Source organism: Teleopsis dalmanni, chromosome 2, assembly GCF_002237135.1.
Source record: "Teleopsis dalmanni isolate 2A chromosome 2, ASM223713v2, whole genome shotgun sequence".
Taxonomy (NCBI): domain Eukaryota; kingdom Metazoa; phylum Arthropoda; class Insecta; order Diptera; family Diopsidae; genus Teleopsis; species Teleopsis dalmanni.
This window is the reverse complement of record NC_051847.1, coordinates 74,354,375-74,367,278: the sequence shown is the minus strand read 5'-3', so window position 1 is coordinate 74,367,278 and position 12,904 is coordinate 74,354,375. Positions and strand designations below refer to the sequence as shown.

Genomic DNA, 12,904 nt, shown 5'->3' with positions numbered 1-12,904 from the left:
AGAGAAGAAAATAATTTACAAATACAAAATGTTAAATATCAATTTTCAATACAAAAATAAATTTCTGCATTTACAGTTACTTATTCAAATTAAAAATCGAAATTGTGTGAAATTTACGCGTTAAAATAAAAAAGTTGTAACGAAGAAAATTAAAATAAAGATATTAAAAAAAATTAACATTATTTATTTTATAATTGTATTAATTTTGATTTGAGAGGTAAGTTGAGTGGCTTTTAACAAAACATTACAAGAATTAAAACGATTATAAGGTTATGGTCAAAAAGTTGCATAAAAGAAATTATATGTTTTTTAAGGTTATGATGAATGCTTTTGCAGGAATGGATATGAAGTTTAAACTTTGCTATTTTAAGCATAATGAAAAGGAAAGTTAGAAACACATTTCTCATATTCAGATGCGGTAAAAGTTATAGAAATGATTTTTTATTCGTCGTAATAACAATTTGCTCAGAGGTTAAGAAAAATATTATACAAATAGACTAGTCGTTTGAAATGTGAGCAAAAATTATCGTAATTTTATTTTTTACATTGGTTTATTTATTGAATCTTTTTAAATAGAAATTGACAATAATTTTGCAAATATTAAACTAACATATATGCTATTGAACCGGAATATTCATATTTATAAATGATTTTCTTTTAAGGCGATTTAATGCAGTTGTAGAAGATAAATGTTAAACATGCGATTTAAGTCTCTTTTGGAATTTAGGTGTATATTGCCGAATAACTTCTTCAACAGTTGGTTAATTATCATAATTGATTAATTTTCGAGTGCTCTATCCCTTATATCGGGATATTATAATTTTTTTTTTGAACTTAAAAAGTTTAACTTTATGCAATGATAACATATAAATATTAACATAAATGCAGTGCAAAAAATCTCTAGGAAATTTCAATTTACTTTACCTCAATTTATTTGAACTCGTACACGGCCGCAGTGTGAAATTCAATGCAAATGTAGATAATAAAATTTTTATAATAATTTTATGTAATTCTATAAAATAAATAATAATTAATTATTATTTTATATATATTATATAATTGTTTATTAACGCACCAAAAGTATGCATTGTGTAAAACCTGTATAAAGATCCGAACTATGTGGCAGCACTGCATACATTGCGCTTTTGACAGTTCATTTTGTTGTCAAATTGCTATTTGGTTTTCGACGCTTGTGGCTGAATATTTATTTTAAAATTATTTGTCTTTTATTTTGAAGATTTTTAATGAAAAATACTTGATATAAGTTTAAATTAAATAATTTCCTAAAGTTTTGTTAAGTAAAAATGGTTAAGCTAACGCCTGAACTGATAAATCAGTCAATGCAATACATTAATCCATGCCGGGAACGTGAACTCGATTTACGTGGTTATAAAATACCTCAAATAGAAAACCTTGGCGCGACACTAGATCAATTTGATACCATAGACTTATCTGATAATGATCTGCGTAAACTGGATGGAATGCCATATTTACCGCGCTTAAAGTGTTTACTTTTAAATAATAACCGCATATTACGCATCGGTGATGGTCTGCACGAGGCTGTGCCCAATCTAACTTCCATTATTTTGACCGGTAATAACTTACAAGAATTAGGAGATCTTGAACCATTAGCATATTTGCAGCATTTAGACACAATTTGTTTATTAATTAATCCTGTTTCGACTAAACAGTATTATCGTGAATACATGGCTTGGAAGTTTCCAAACTTGCGTTTGCTGGATTTTAGAAAGATTAAACAAAAGGATCGTCAAGCAGCGCATGATTTCTTCCGTACAAAGCAAGGCAAAGATATTGCAAAGGAAATTGCTAAAAAGACAAAACTAAATGCTGCTGCAGTTGCAGCAGAAAGCAATAGCGGTGGCACTAGAATGGCAAATCCTGAAGATTTACAACGTATACGCGAAGCTATAAAACGTGCCAGTTCATTGCTCGAAGTAGAGCGATTATCGCACGTATTACAAAGTGGTCAGCTACCAGAGAATTTCTTCACAGACTTACAGAATGGTGTTACACAAAACGGTAGCGAAGGAGGAGGGGGCATCGAAGTTATGGAACACTAACATTTAGACGCTTAACAATAAATAGTTCGTGTAAATTTTATATTTTTAATGCTCTAAAGTCAAACAGTAATAAAATGCAATTAAAGAAGCAATTTGTAAAACCCATTTAAATTGTTTTTTATTATAAAATTGTCTTGTTTTTCACAGAAAAAGAAAACATTTTCAAAAGTTCAGTTTTCTACAATTTTTAACTAATTTAAATTATTAAATGTATAAAATTACTAAATGCAACAATAAAATTTGTCGGGGGTACAAAATAGTCTCCAGCATAAAAGACTAAACACTTCACAACTTCTGGATATTTATTGCTAGTAGTAGTAGTTGAATAATTATAAATCAAACAAAAATGAGTATAGGAATGGGGTGCCAAGTTAACATTAATCTCACAAACAGGGTAGAAGAATAGTAATTAAATTTAATTGTCAGCTACGAAACGGAATTTGGCACTTTTTTCTAGTTATTAAGCCTTCGCGGCCATTATAGCATCATAGTGCAGTCCCGTGTAGAAAATTATCCACGTCACCAAAAATCCTGCAAATGATGTCATAAATCCTTCTTTAACCAATTCCCATGGTCCACCGTAAGCTTCTTCGTCTATTGCTTGAAAATTGATGGCGTAGAGATACACTACACCACAGCTAATACCAGCAAAACTAAAATATAATAATTATCAGTTTAATCGTCATTTTGTTTTATTTATTTTATACTCACAGCACTAAACCTAAAAATCCTTTAAGTGGTATGATGCCCCATACTATACCCAGTAATATTCCAAAAATTTGTCTCGACCAATAAATTACATCCAGAAATTCATCCTAAATTAAATATAATATATGCATTTTAAATCACGTTTTTTTACTTAAAAGTATTTTTATTTATTGACCCACATTTTCGTTTACTTACCTTATCAGGCCATTCTGATTTCGGCGCTAGCGCCCGGGAACAAATCTCTTTGAGTGGAGTGGCTTTTGTGCTACCGCTACGATCATGTGTTTGTACCCTTGAAGTCATTTCTTTCAATCCTATTTAACTATAACTATAGTTTTAATTTAATTCAACATAAATAAAACGAAGCACTAAATACCAAAAAAAAAATTGATAACTCACTGAGACGTGTAATACTAATTAAGACCCCAATGTCAAATTACTACTAATCAAAATATGTAGAGAAATATATTTGGAGAGATTTAGCAAAGCCAAATTGATGTGCCTAAAACATTGAACTATGAAGTGTCAAATATGAGTACATTCTGAAAATCAAAATATTGGCATATGTGCTATAAATATATATTAATATTATATATTGTATTGCAAAGATAATTTCGAAAAAAATATTTATATATTTTATATACAATCACCTCTTAAGGAATTGAAGTCATACGCATCTCATGTTTTTGTAGTTCTGTGTTCAAATATTATGTATATTCAAGCTTAGTATTGTCAATATAATATAATAAAATTGTATAATTTAGAATTAAGCTAATTAATTCTTAAGTTCTAAAATTAATTTTAAATTTATTATTACAAAATTATTCCTCTTACATCTTTTGCGTAATATGAATAATTAAATAATTACCTAAAAACCAGTTTTCCATTTTCAGAAAAATGTTAGCAGAATCAGAATCAGAACCAATTCCCCGGAGTTTTTAAATATACTTTAACACAATGGACCTATAGGCCTAAGTGGATCTCTTGAGATCGTCGGTATAACCTACCAACCTATTATTGGTTTAAATTGTTATAACGACAATAAGATACTATTGGAATATGGCAGAAAATCGAAAAGCTGATTATTCATTAATAATCACGGGATCAAAATAATTGCCGGAATTCAGTTAACGGATTTCAGTGGTTACAGCTTACTTCTTCTTAAGATAATGTTAATTACGTTTTCTTCAAAAATCATCTTCACCTAGCATAACCTAGTAGAACATATTTAAAATGGGAGCCGAAATTATGCATCGTACCTACATTTGCCAATATACTGGATAATTAAATAGTATTTGCCCATCTACTTTAGAATCCTATACACAGTGTTTTAATACGAATAACATACAATATGTAGTTAATATATATGTACATTACATACAATATGTAGTTGATTAACATTTTTCCGATTACTATAGAAATTAAAACATACTAATATAACGCGAATATCAACTACTAATATTAAGCAAACGTTTTCAGATACTTTTCTGTAACAATGCTTACACCAATATAACAACGACTCACATACCTTGTCCAAAGTTTTGATCTCTAAAGTCTAACTAACGCATAATTAGAGATTTATTTATCATTAGCAAGAAAAGGACAATGGTACATTCAGATAAATAAAATAATTTTACCTATAACTGAACAGTTTATTTAATATCTCTCGGTGCAAGTTATCACTCCTCATATATAAAATGTTTAAAAATTGGAAACGAAATGATATTTAATGTTTATGACTAGTTTTAATTTCTGATTGGATTAGATTAAAAGGCTTTCTTCAATAGGTATCATATATTATAATGCATTATTATTATATCTAATAATAATAATGACAAAATTATAGTAATCACATAAAATCGACACATAAGTCGTATATAACCCATAACTATTTCAGGAAAATTTAAATTTAGATGGACTTTAGAACATTCGTCCATACTCTTATGCACATAATTTCGAGGATTGGAGGGCTGTCCATGAAGATAAAAACAATTTTTACTAATAATCCATTGCGGAATTTCAGCCGCCTGCTCATCACCGTGCCATGTGAATAAAAGGTTAACATACTATCGGGAACGTCACCCAGGATATTTGGTTTGGTGGTAGTGAGTATCCTGGATTTAGCATTCCCAAAAGTTATGTATTTTTCTTCTGAAAATTCGTAAATATCACTAAATCTGTTAGTAGATAACAGAATATAGAGAATATATAGAATACAGAACTGTAATTTATTCCTATCAAATGCAGTACTATCAACTTAAAAATATTAATTATTTAATTGGAATGATAAAGAATTTAAATTTATTTTCGTATTCAAATAAGAAATTTATAAAAATATTATTAATTACATTTATGATATATCACAAAGTTTTAATGTAAATGAATGGTTCTTTTAAATCTATTATTAAATTATGGTTAAGAGTAAATTATAAGTTCAAAATTCTGTACAATAAAAGTCATATATAGTTTGACTTAATTTTTCTCCAATCGGTCTTTGTAATTGACCACAACGTATATTTGCCAGGAGTAAGCGTGCTTCCCCGTTACTGGCACATGCTTCGAAGGCATCGAAAAGTTGTTTGGGCGTGGCGTAGACGTCAACAATAGCCAAAGCTTTTTCCATCGATAATGAATGAAGTTGTAGTAATTGTTGGACGAACACTTCACGAACAGTAAGTTGAGCATTGCGTGCTGAATCATCATACAGTGCTCGGAATTTAAGTAACCCAACTAAATCATCTTTTGTATTAAATTCTTGTGAATTTTCCTTCGTGGTATTTTTAAGTATTTTATTCCTAAATAGTTTGATAAGTGTTTTTGTCATGCCTTGTAGATAGGACATGGAACGCCAATGATTTTCAGTGTGTGTAACAAAAAAATTGGATTGAATTTGTGTATTAGTCATGGCTTGCTTTAAAGAGTCTAAGGGTAAACCAACATGTTCATTGTCACCATAATCTTCAACCAAATAAACAACATGCTGTAAACCACATTGACATAAACGATGCTTTTGCTCATGAAATCTGCCATCTCTTATGCTACTGGCTAAATCATCCATTCTCTTACGTTCAACAATATAAGGCAAGACTAATTCATTTCCTATTGCATCACGTGCTATCCACAAGAAGTCACCCACTGTCAGGCGCCTCACTTCATACTGCACATTAAGTGTTTCCAAATAACTACGAGTTTGATCCAGCAAACGTTTATTTTTACCACTTGTCTCTTGTATATCCACCAAGAGTAAAATTTTAAATGTACCTGGTTGCATTAAGACTTGGCGATTGCGCTCTTCCTCCTCCTCTAAAGCCTTTTGTACTTTTTTACTTATTTTGATTGGTTTTTCTGTTATCTTCTTTTTCTGTTTGGCTTTTTTAACTGATGCAACGATTTGCTTGACTTCTGTTTCATATGTAGACATGGGGTTTTTTACAATTTGCGGTTGTATTCGTTGCACTTGACGCAGTTCTTCATCAATGAAGTTACACAATGTTGTGCCGAAGCCGCGTAGAACAGCACATTCGCGGCCAGAGGCTAATGGTAGTGGATAACTACGCAAAGCTATTAAAGCTTCTCTTAATTTGTATTGAGATTTATTATTACGCCGTTCGGCATCATGTAGCCAGCTTTCCAGCCATTTTTCAAATAAAGGATTTGGACATTTCAATGTAATTTCCAAACGTTGTTGTTGAGCGGGCAAATCACTTGTAGCAGGCGACTCAAAAGGCATAATAAAATAATAATGTTATTTAAACAATTAATAAAAAATAATATCAGTACTTAAAATACGTGTTTTAATACATTCGCCAAAATATTTTTATTAAATTTCCTCGAACTTTTTGTTTACAATTGATAAATAAAATCAAATGTTTGTAAATTTAAAACTCTACACAAGAGTGCTGCCAGGTTTGTATATATTTTTCCGGCATAAGTCAAATTAACAGCTGATTTTGACAATTCGGTACACATTAAAATTTATTTCTGCCATTTATTACAAAACAAAAAAGTGATTATTCAAATATGCTTAAAATAACAAAATCTTTTACAAATATAACACAAATTGCAAATGGTTAGTTACATTTATTATTTTAAATATATTTTGTATTCATTTAAAATATTTATAGGCGTACTTAAACGTAATATATCACTTACTGCCAGTTGCTATTATGATCAAAAGTGGCGTGAAGATAAAGGATTGCCAATGAATTCTAATGCTTTTGGTCCACTTACAAATCTACCCGACTACACATTTTTGGATGGACGTCCTACACCATTAGGAGTGAGTTATTATATCTTAATTAATAGAGTACCGATAAATAATGTATTTACTTTTAGTCTAACCAAAAAGCACGTTTAGAACGACAACATCAGATCGCCGAAAAAATTGTAACACAGATTTCAGAATTGAATTATGCTAAGCAGAGACATGCAAGGCTCAAGGCAGAGAAAAGTGCTGAAAAGGAGTCTATTATAAAAAATAAACTTAAACCAAAAGGCCATCTGCTTTTAAAAAAAGATTAAGACTTACTTGTAGTAAATTACTTTGCAGTTAAATATAAAAAAATAAAAGAAAATTACAAAATTAAAATTATACGTACGTTGTTATGAAAATGTGTAAAGCAATATAAGTTTGATGAGATAGGAGATTCGGTAGGATAAGAAGTGGTGGTTCCTTATAAACAGAAACAGTTTCTGGACTTTAATATATGAAAATAATTATATGTAGCAAGTTAGTAGTAAGTAGTAGTAAGTTATTTTTGGTAGTAAGTTATTAATTCCCTTCGAGTTAATTTATAGTTAATAACGAAGCGAATAGTCATAGCATGAGACTTTGACCTAGTAAAACCACTTTTAAGGAGGAAGAAAAGTGTTTTGCTTGCAGAGAATACAGCAATAGTTATAGCATGAGGTAAAACCACCTCTACAGAATAAAGTATAAAAATTATTTACTTATAAGTTCATAATATCCTATATAATGATTTAAATAATAGTAACAATTATCCAATTTGTAATGAATAGAGTAATTATCTTTTAAGCAAACAGTGTGAACAGTGATTTGTTAATTGGTAACTAACAAAAATATTTATTTTATAAAATTAGTGTAGAAGCTCTAAAATGTTTACTAGATTTTAATTTAAAACCTGTTGGTGTAACAGTTTTGATTTAGGGGTAAAGGCAATAAGCAAATATGAAAATATTTAAACTATAGTAGATAAAACTCTAAATTGTCTGTCTTGTCCTATAGGACATTAAATTATGTTCAAACCGTACAAGGGTCTACATATTATATATTACGCTTATATATAACAATTCAATAGCTTTAGAAAATTGTAGTCATAGACCAGAAATAACTAGTAAATAGAACTAGCATGTCCAACGGCGTAGCCAAAGTATTTATTGGAAAATGCTTTTTGTTGAGTGTTTTTTGTAGTTCATCAAATAGATTGTGGTGAGAGTAAGTAGAAGGTGTATATAAGCATTAAATATACATATAAATATGTATTTGTAAAAACTAATTGTCTCATTTGCATTATTTTCAAGAGCTTTATTCTGAGCATATACTTCGCTTAAAAACTATAAAACTAATATTTCTTCCTGTGAAGTTTTTTAAAATCTTACAACTTAAAGAATGCTTCTAAGGTTTCATCATCAACATTTTTAGTTAATATTCGTATTGAAATATAACATCAATTATATGTCAGAAATTCTTATCATCTTTGGATTTGGATTAAACACTTGCTTGGTAATAATTCCAATCCAGCCTTTCACATGCTAAGGTTTTGGTACAAAAGAACAAAAGTCTTCAAAGACTGTTTAAAGACATCTGTATATTTCCGTCATAACTGGTGATTCTTTGTTAGGTAAGCCAGATTGTGTATTTCTAGCAGAAGCTTCTGCAGAAGCTGGAAAGATAAAGAAATGGAAGACACATTCGCGCATTTACTATATCGCAGTAAGGTTTTCTCTAGACAAAGATTTAATTCCTTGAGAGATTTCAATTTTGTGAAATTGACAAAGCCGGCCACGGCTGATTTGACGAATTTTCTACAGTTTGCATCGAATCCGAATGATTTATAAAAAATGGCTGAGAAGATGAGAAATATTCTAATATGATAACAGCGCTTCATCTTGAGTTACAAAGCTTTTTTGTAAGGGAAAAATATTATGATGATAATTTAAGTTTGATTAGTTTCAGCTGGTGGCTTAGTCAGTATCGAAGCCAGTGTGTATGTAGTCAGTATGTACTTGACTACATCAGTGTCACGATACAGCTCATACAGCTTATAGTTCTATATAATTCGAAACCTATTGTCAACGCTTAAGGGACCATAGATCTTCCGACGAATTTTTCTATTGACTACTTCTAATGCTTTCTCATCACTGTTGGTTATTGTTCAAGCTTCTGCATTATACAACAGGACAGGCATGATAAGAGATTTTTGTTTTTGAGGAGGTGACTGACTGACTGTCGATGGAATGGTTTGCCTAACTTTCCAACATATTAATATGTAGTATGCGGAATAAATCTTTCACGCTTCGGAGAGACTTATTTTCCCAGGGAGCCGCTTTCTCATTACTTTGGCGAGCGTTACTTTTATATTGTAGCCCTAGTCTTTTTATTTTCGGTCTGCGTTCAGACCACCACTTTTTCACTGCATGTTTTTGTGTCTGTATATAACTAAATTATCCTAATCTTTGCTTCTTCTTTTCTAGAACTAATTTCCTTGCTTTGAGGATTTGAATCACATATGTCTTTATCGTTCGTTAGTTCTCTCGGTTCGCTTTAAAGTTTTTCACTATATTTTCGGGATTAATTGGCTCAATACAGACTATGATAAGAGATTTGTAGAGCGTGATTATTTTGTTTGTCGAGAGAGGGCTTAACTTCTTAATTGGATACTTAAGCCAAAGCAACAGCTGTTGGCAAGAGTGTTTCTTCATTGAATAGACACACTGAGAAATTGTCCTTTAGAACTTAGAATTGTCTATTAGAAGTTTGTGAAAAACAATATGTGCTAAAATACACAGGTTGGATAGCCCGGAATTTCGATAAGAATATACTTTTATAACAAAACTAAAAAATAGTAGTCATTTTAATGATGAAACACAATCTTCACTAATTAAAATGATTAGCGAAATTCTAATTAAACGGAAGCGTGCAACTTTACGTTTTACTCATATGACATTTTTAGTTTAATTTAGTTCGATTTTCACACAAATTTTAACTGAAGTGAATTACTAAATTCTACAAACTCACGTTTTATTAATTATCCGCAAATTACTATAAATTATATTGTACGGGCCTCACCACGAAACCGAAACTTAATGCGCTTTAAGTTTTTATACTCGAAAATTAAAAAAGTAATAATATTTAATAAAAAAACAAAATAAATTCAAAATAAGAAAAAAAGACTGTATCGGTTATTCACAGCAACTAAAAGCAAAAAATCAAATTACGGACAAATTAACACATTTCCAATTTCTAAAGCATTTTGCATTGATGTAACTCATACGCCACGGTGCGCGCAGATTGAGCTAGGCACCGATTTGATGACAAATCTCACATTGCAAGAGATAAAACAACAACATTTTTGGATACTATTACTATTTGGATAATATTCATAACAACAAAAGGTGTCACAGTCTATATTTACCAATTTTATCAAAATTTCTTTGGAAATTTTGTGGATGAGTCAAGATTTTAACAACTGCAATCCAGCAACCAAGTTGAATCATTTGTTGATGTTTATAAGGAAAAATACTACTTAGATACTGAACCAGACTAGACCAGCTAGATTGTGGTGAAGATTTTCAGTAAATATTATTGTTTATAATTTTGTTCACGCTTATGATCGAAAAATAATTTTTTTTTCAATTTACCAAAATTTTTGTTTGAAGAAAACAAAATATTTCACTCAGATGTGCCGTGTTGGGTTCAGTATAATTAGAGCGAAAATAAAAATAAAAATAAATAACCATTTATATAGCAAAAGATGCGTAAAAAATTGCTTATATGTTTATAAAAGTTAAAAAGTGTCAAAATGCAAAATGTTGTAAATATTTGCAAATTCATTAGCGAAAACTTTTTGAAACGTAAATATTTTGGAAACGTTTTATTTGGTGGATGCAATCAAGTTGTGACTGGCGGAAAAAATTGCGCCAATGAACCTTCTTCAACCCACTTCATGCAATATGATCCAAAGCGTTGTTAATATATGTTTATATAAGAAATTTACGAATTTAAATTTAATAAAGAAAAGTGTTTTAAAATTTCTTTGAAGAAGGCTTTTGTTAAGGAAACTTTTTCATAAAAGAAATGTTGAAAACGGAAGACCTTAAGGCAGTCTTCATACGATTATATACGAGTAAAGTCATTAAAAGAAATTTTAGAATAAACAAAATAAGTGTATGAAAGTAAATAATGTACAAGATTTGATATTCATTCATTTTAAAGTAAATTATAATACATAAATTATTTCATAAAGAAGTTTTCGTAAAGAAAAATGTGCGAACATAAAGGTTAAGTACTACTTTGGGTCAATTGGTTAAGGGGCGCTGACACTGAGCTTCAAATTTGGTAGGGCACGAGTTCGATTCGTGGTACTTGCAGTCTCAAAAAAAAATTACTTACTTACTTAGTTGGCCATAACAGACGTGGGTCGTCCTTGGCCGCGTCGAGTAGCCTCTGACAGTCAGACCGATTAGTTGCTTTCTGACGCCAGTTGGTAGTACCGAGCGCCCCCAAATCGTTGGTCACTTTAGGAATAATTAAATACAAGAACTATTTCTAAGATCGTCTAAGATAGTATGGTCAGCCAAAAATTCAATTAATTAAAATAATATAAAAATAAATTTTTGTTGTTGTAGTTCACTACTTTTTGAAAACCTCTTTATGAAATATACTAGTTTCTATTAAATATAATAGTTATTTGCGTCTTAAAAATGAAGTTAAATTACAACTTATATTCACAAATTATTTCATCACTTTTAAAATTTTATTATTGCGTATAACGCTTATTAAGTGTGCTTTAGTTTTGTGTCCATGGGTCCACAGTTCAAAGTTGACAGGGTTTATATTCCAGACACTAGCAGTTCAAAATTTATACATATATGGACAATTAAACCAACGAATTTTTCTAAAAACTACTCACAATGGATATTTGGTGATGTCCGAAACATTTGTGTGGTCAGCACAAGGATTTAATTTAATATCTCTCCTGTCTATTCGAAATAGATTTCTAGTTATAACACATGAAATTCTTAATTGAGTGATTTCTTGTAATAAACTATTAATATAATGTATATGTCAAAGACGACTCTTGACTCCTCTGTTTAAGTAAGAAAGGAAATAATTTGAGTCTATGAATTTGACTATGTGCGTAATATTAAGGCATGACGATATTAGTCAAAAAATGGGTGCTATAAAATGGGGTCTAATGTCTCGAATTTTAAAAGATGATGGCCTAGTAGTCAAGATATGAGATGGTGTTTCCTTCCTATATGCAGAATTAAAAACCTCACTATAAGTGAGATAGATTTGGTCAAGGATGTACCACAATTTATAATGTGCCTGATGATACTGTAGCACTAAGTAGATTTCATTTTGGTGGATAAACCAACTGGTGTAAGTTTAATACAATTTGAAAAAGATGGATCTTGTGATCTGATTTCCCAATTACCCAATTTTTATTATTTACCCAATTTTTCATTACTAACCTTAAGTATTAGGTTTGGTGTAGTTAAACTAGAAGTGATCTAATACCCTGATCTAATTTCTGGAAAGCCAGGAAATGTAATTTTACAAACTTTCGTTCAATTCTATTAATATATTTAACAATTATATATACTACCAGAGGCGAGGCGTCGAATGGTTCAGAGTGTTCACTGAACACCTTAACAAAGCTTCCTTTTTAGATTTTTTTTTTATTAGGTAAATAATCTCGCTATTTTGCTATTTAACATTTTTTATAATAGCTTTTCCAAACATATTAACATAAACACAAAACGTATAATACAAACAAAATCACACATACAAATGTTAGTTACACCCAACATTACTTATAATTAATAAAAGAGAAAACACATTTCTCTTGAAATATACTAAGGTGCAGATT

General features: G+C 30.1%; 4 protein-coding genes across 5 annotated transcripts; 2 read left to right on the top strand and 2 right to left on the bottom strand.

The window, feature by feature from the left end:
• The first annotated feature begins 1,236 nt into the window (after positions 1–1,236).
• On the top strand, positions 1,237–2,179 carry LOC119682840 (probable U2 small nuclear ribonucleoprotein A'). Its single transcript, XM_038096362.1, has one exon. It carries the CDS (start codon positions 1,305–1,307, stop codon positions 2,079–2,081), a length of 777 nt encoding a protein of 258 aa, XP_037952290.1. The 5' UTR covers positions 1,237–1,304; the 3' UTR covers positions 2,082–2,179.
• A 186-nt stretch (positions 2,180–2,365) lies between these two features.
• On the bottom strand, positions 2,366–3,256 carry LOC119682839 (respirasome Complex Assembly Factor 1). 2 transcript variants are annotated; one of them, XM_038096360.1, is made up of 4 exons: positions 3,189–3,256; positions 2,985–3,111; positions 2,793–2,896; positions 2,366–2,734 (listed from the first exon to the last, which is right to left on the bottom strand). In XM_038096360.1, the coding sequence occupies exons 2-4, from the start codon at positions 3,090–3,092 to the stop codon at positions 2,542–2,544; spliced, it is 405 nt and encodes a 134-aa protein (XP_037952288.1). In that variant the 5' UTR covers positions 3,093–3,111; positions 3,189–3,256; the 3' UTR covers positions 2,366–2,541. The 2 variants fall into 2 exon arrangements, with proteins under 2 accessions (XP_037952288.1, XP_037952289.1); XM_038096361.1 differs by having other exon boundaries at positions 2,985–3,117; positions 3,189–3,206.
• Positions 3,257–5,181: 1,925 nt separating this feature from the next.
• Positions 5,182–6,519, bottom strand: LOC119674859 (crossover junction endonuclease MUS81-like). Its single transcript, XM_038086016.1, has one exon. The coding sequence runs from the start codon at positions 6,517–6,519 to the stop codon at positions 5,224–5,226; it is 1,296 nt and encodes a 431-aa protein (XP_037941944.1). The 3' UTR covers positions 5,182–5,223.
• Positions 6,520–6,749: 230 nt separating this feature from the next.
• On the top strand, positions 6,750–7,377 carry LOC119685005 (39S ribosomal protein L52, mitochondrial). The gene is made up of 3 exons (XM_038099171.1): positions 6,750–6,858; positions 6,914–7,068; positions 7,125–7,377. The coding sequence occupies exons 1-3, from the start codon at positions 6,810–6,812 to the stop codon at positions 7,308–7,310; spliced, it is 390 nt and encodes a 129-aa protein (XP_037955099.1). The 5' UTR covers positions 6,750–6,809; the 3' UTR covers positions 7,311–7,377.
• The last annotated feature ends 5,527 nt before the right edge of the window (positions 7,378–12,904 follow it).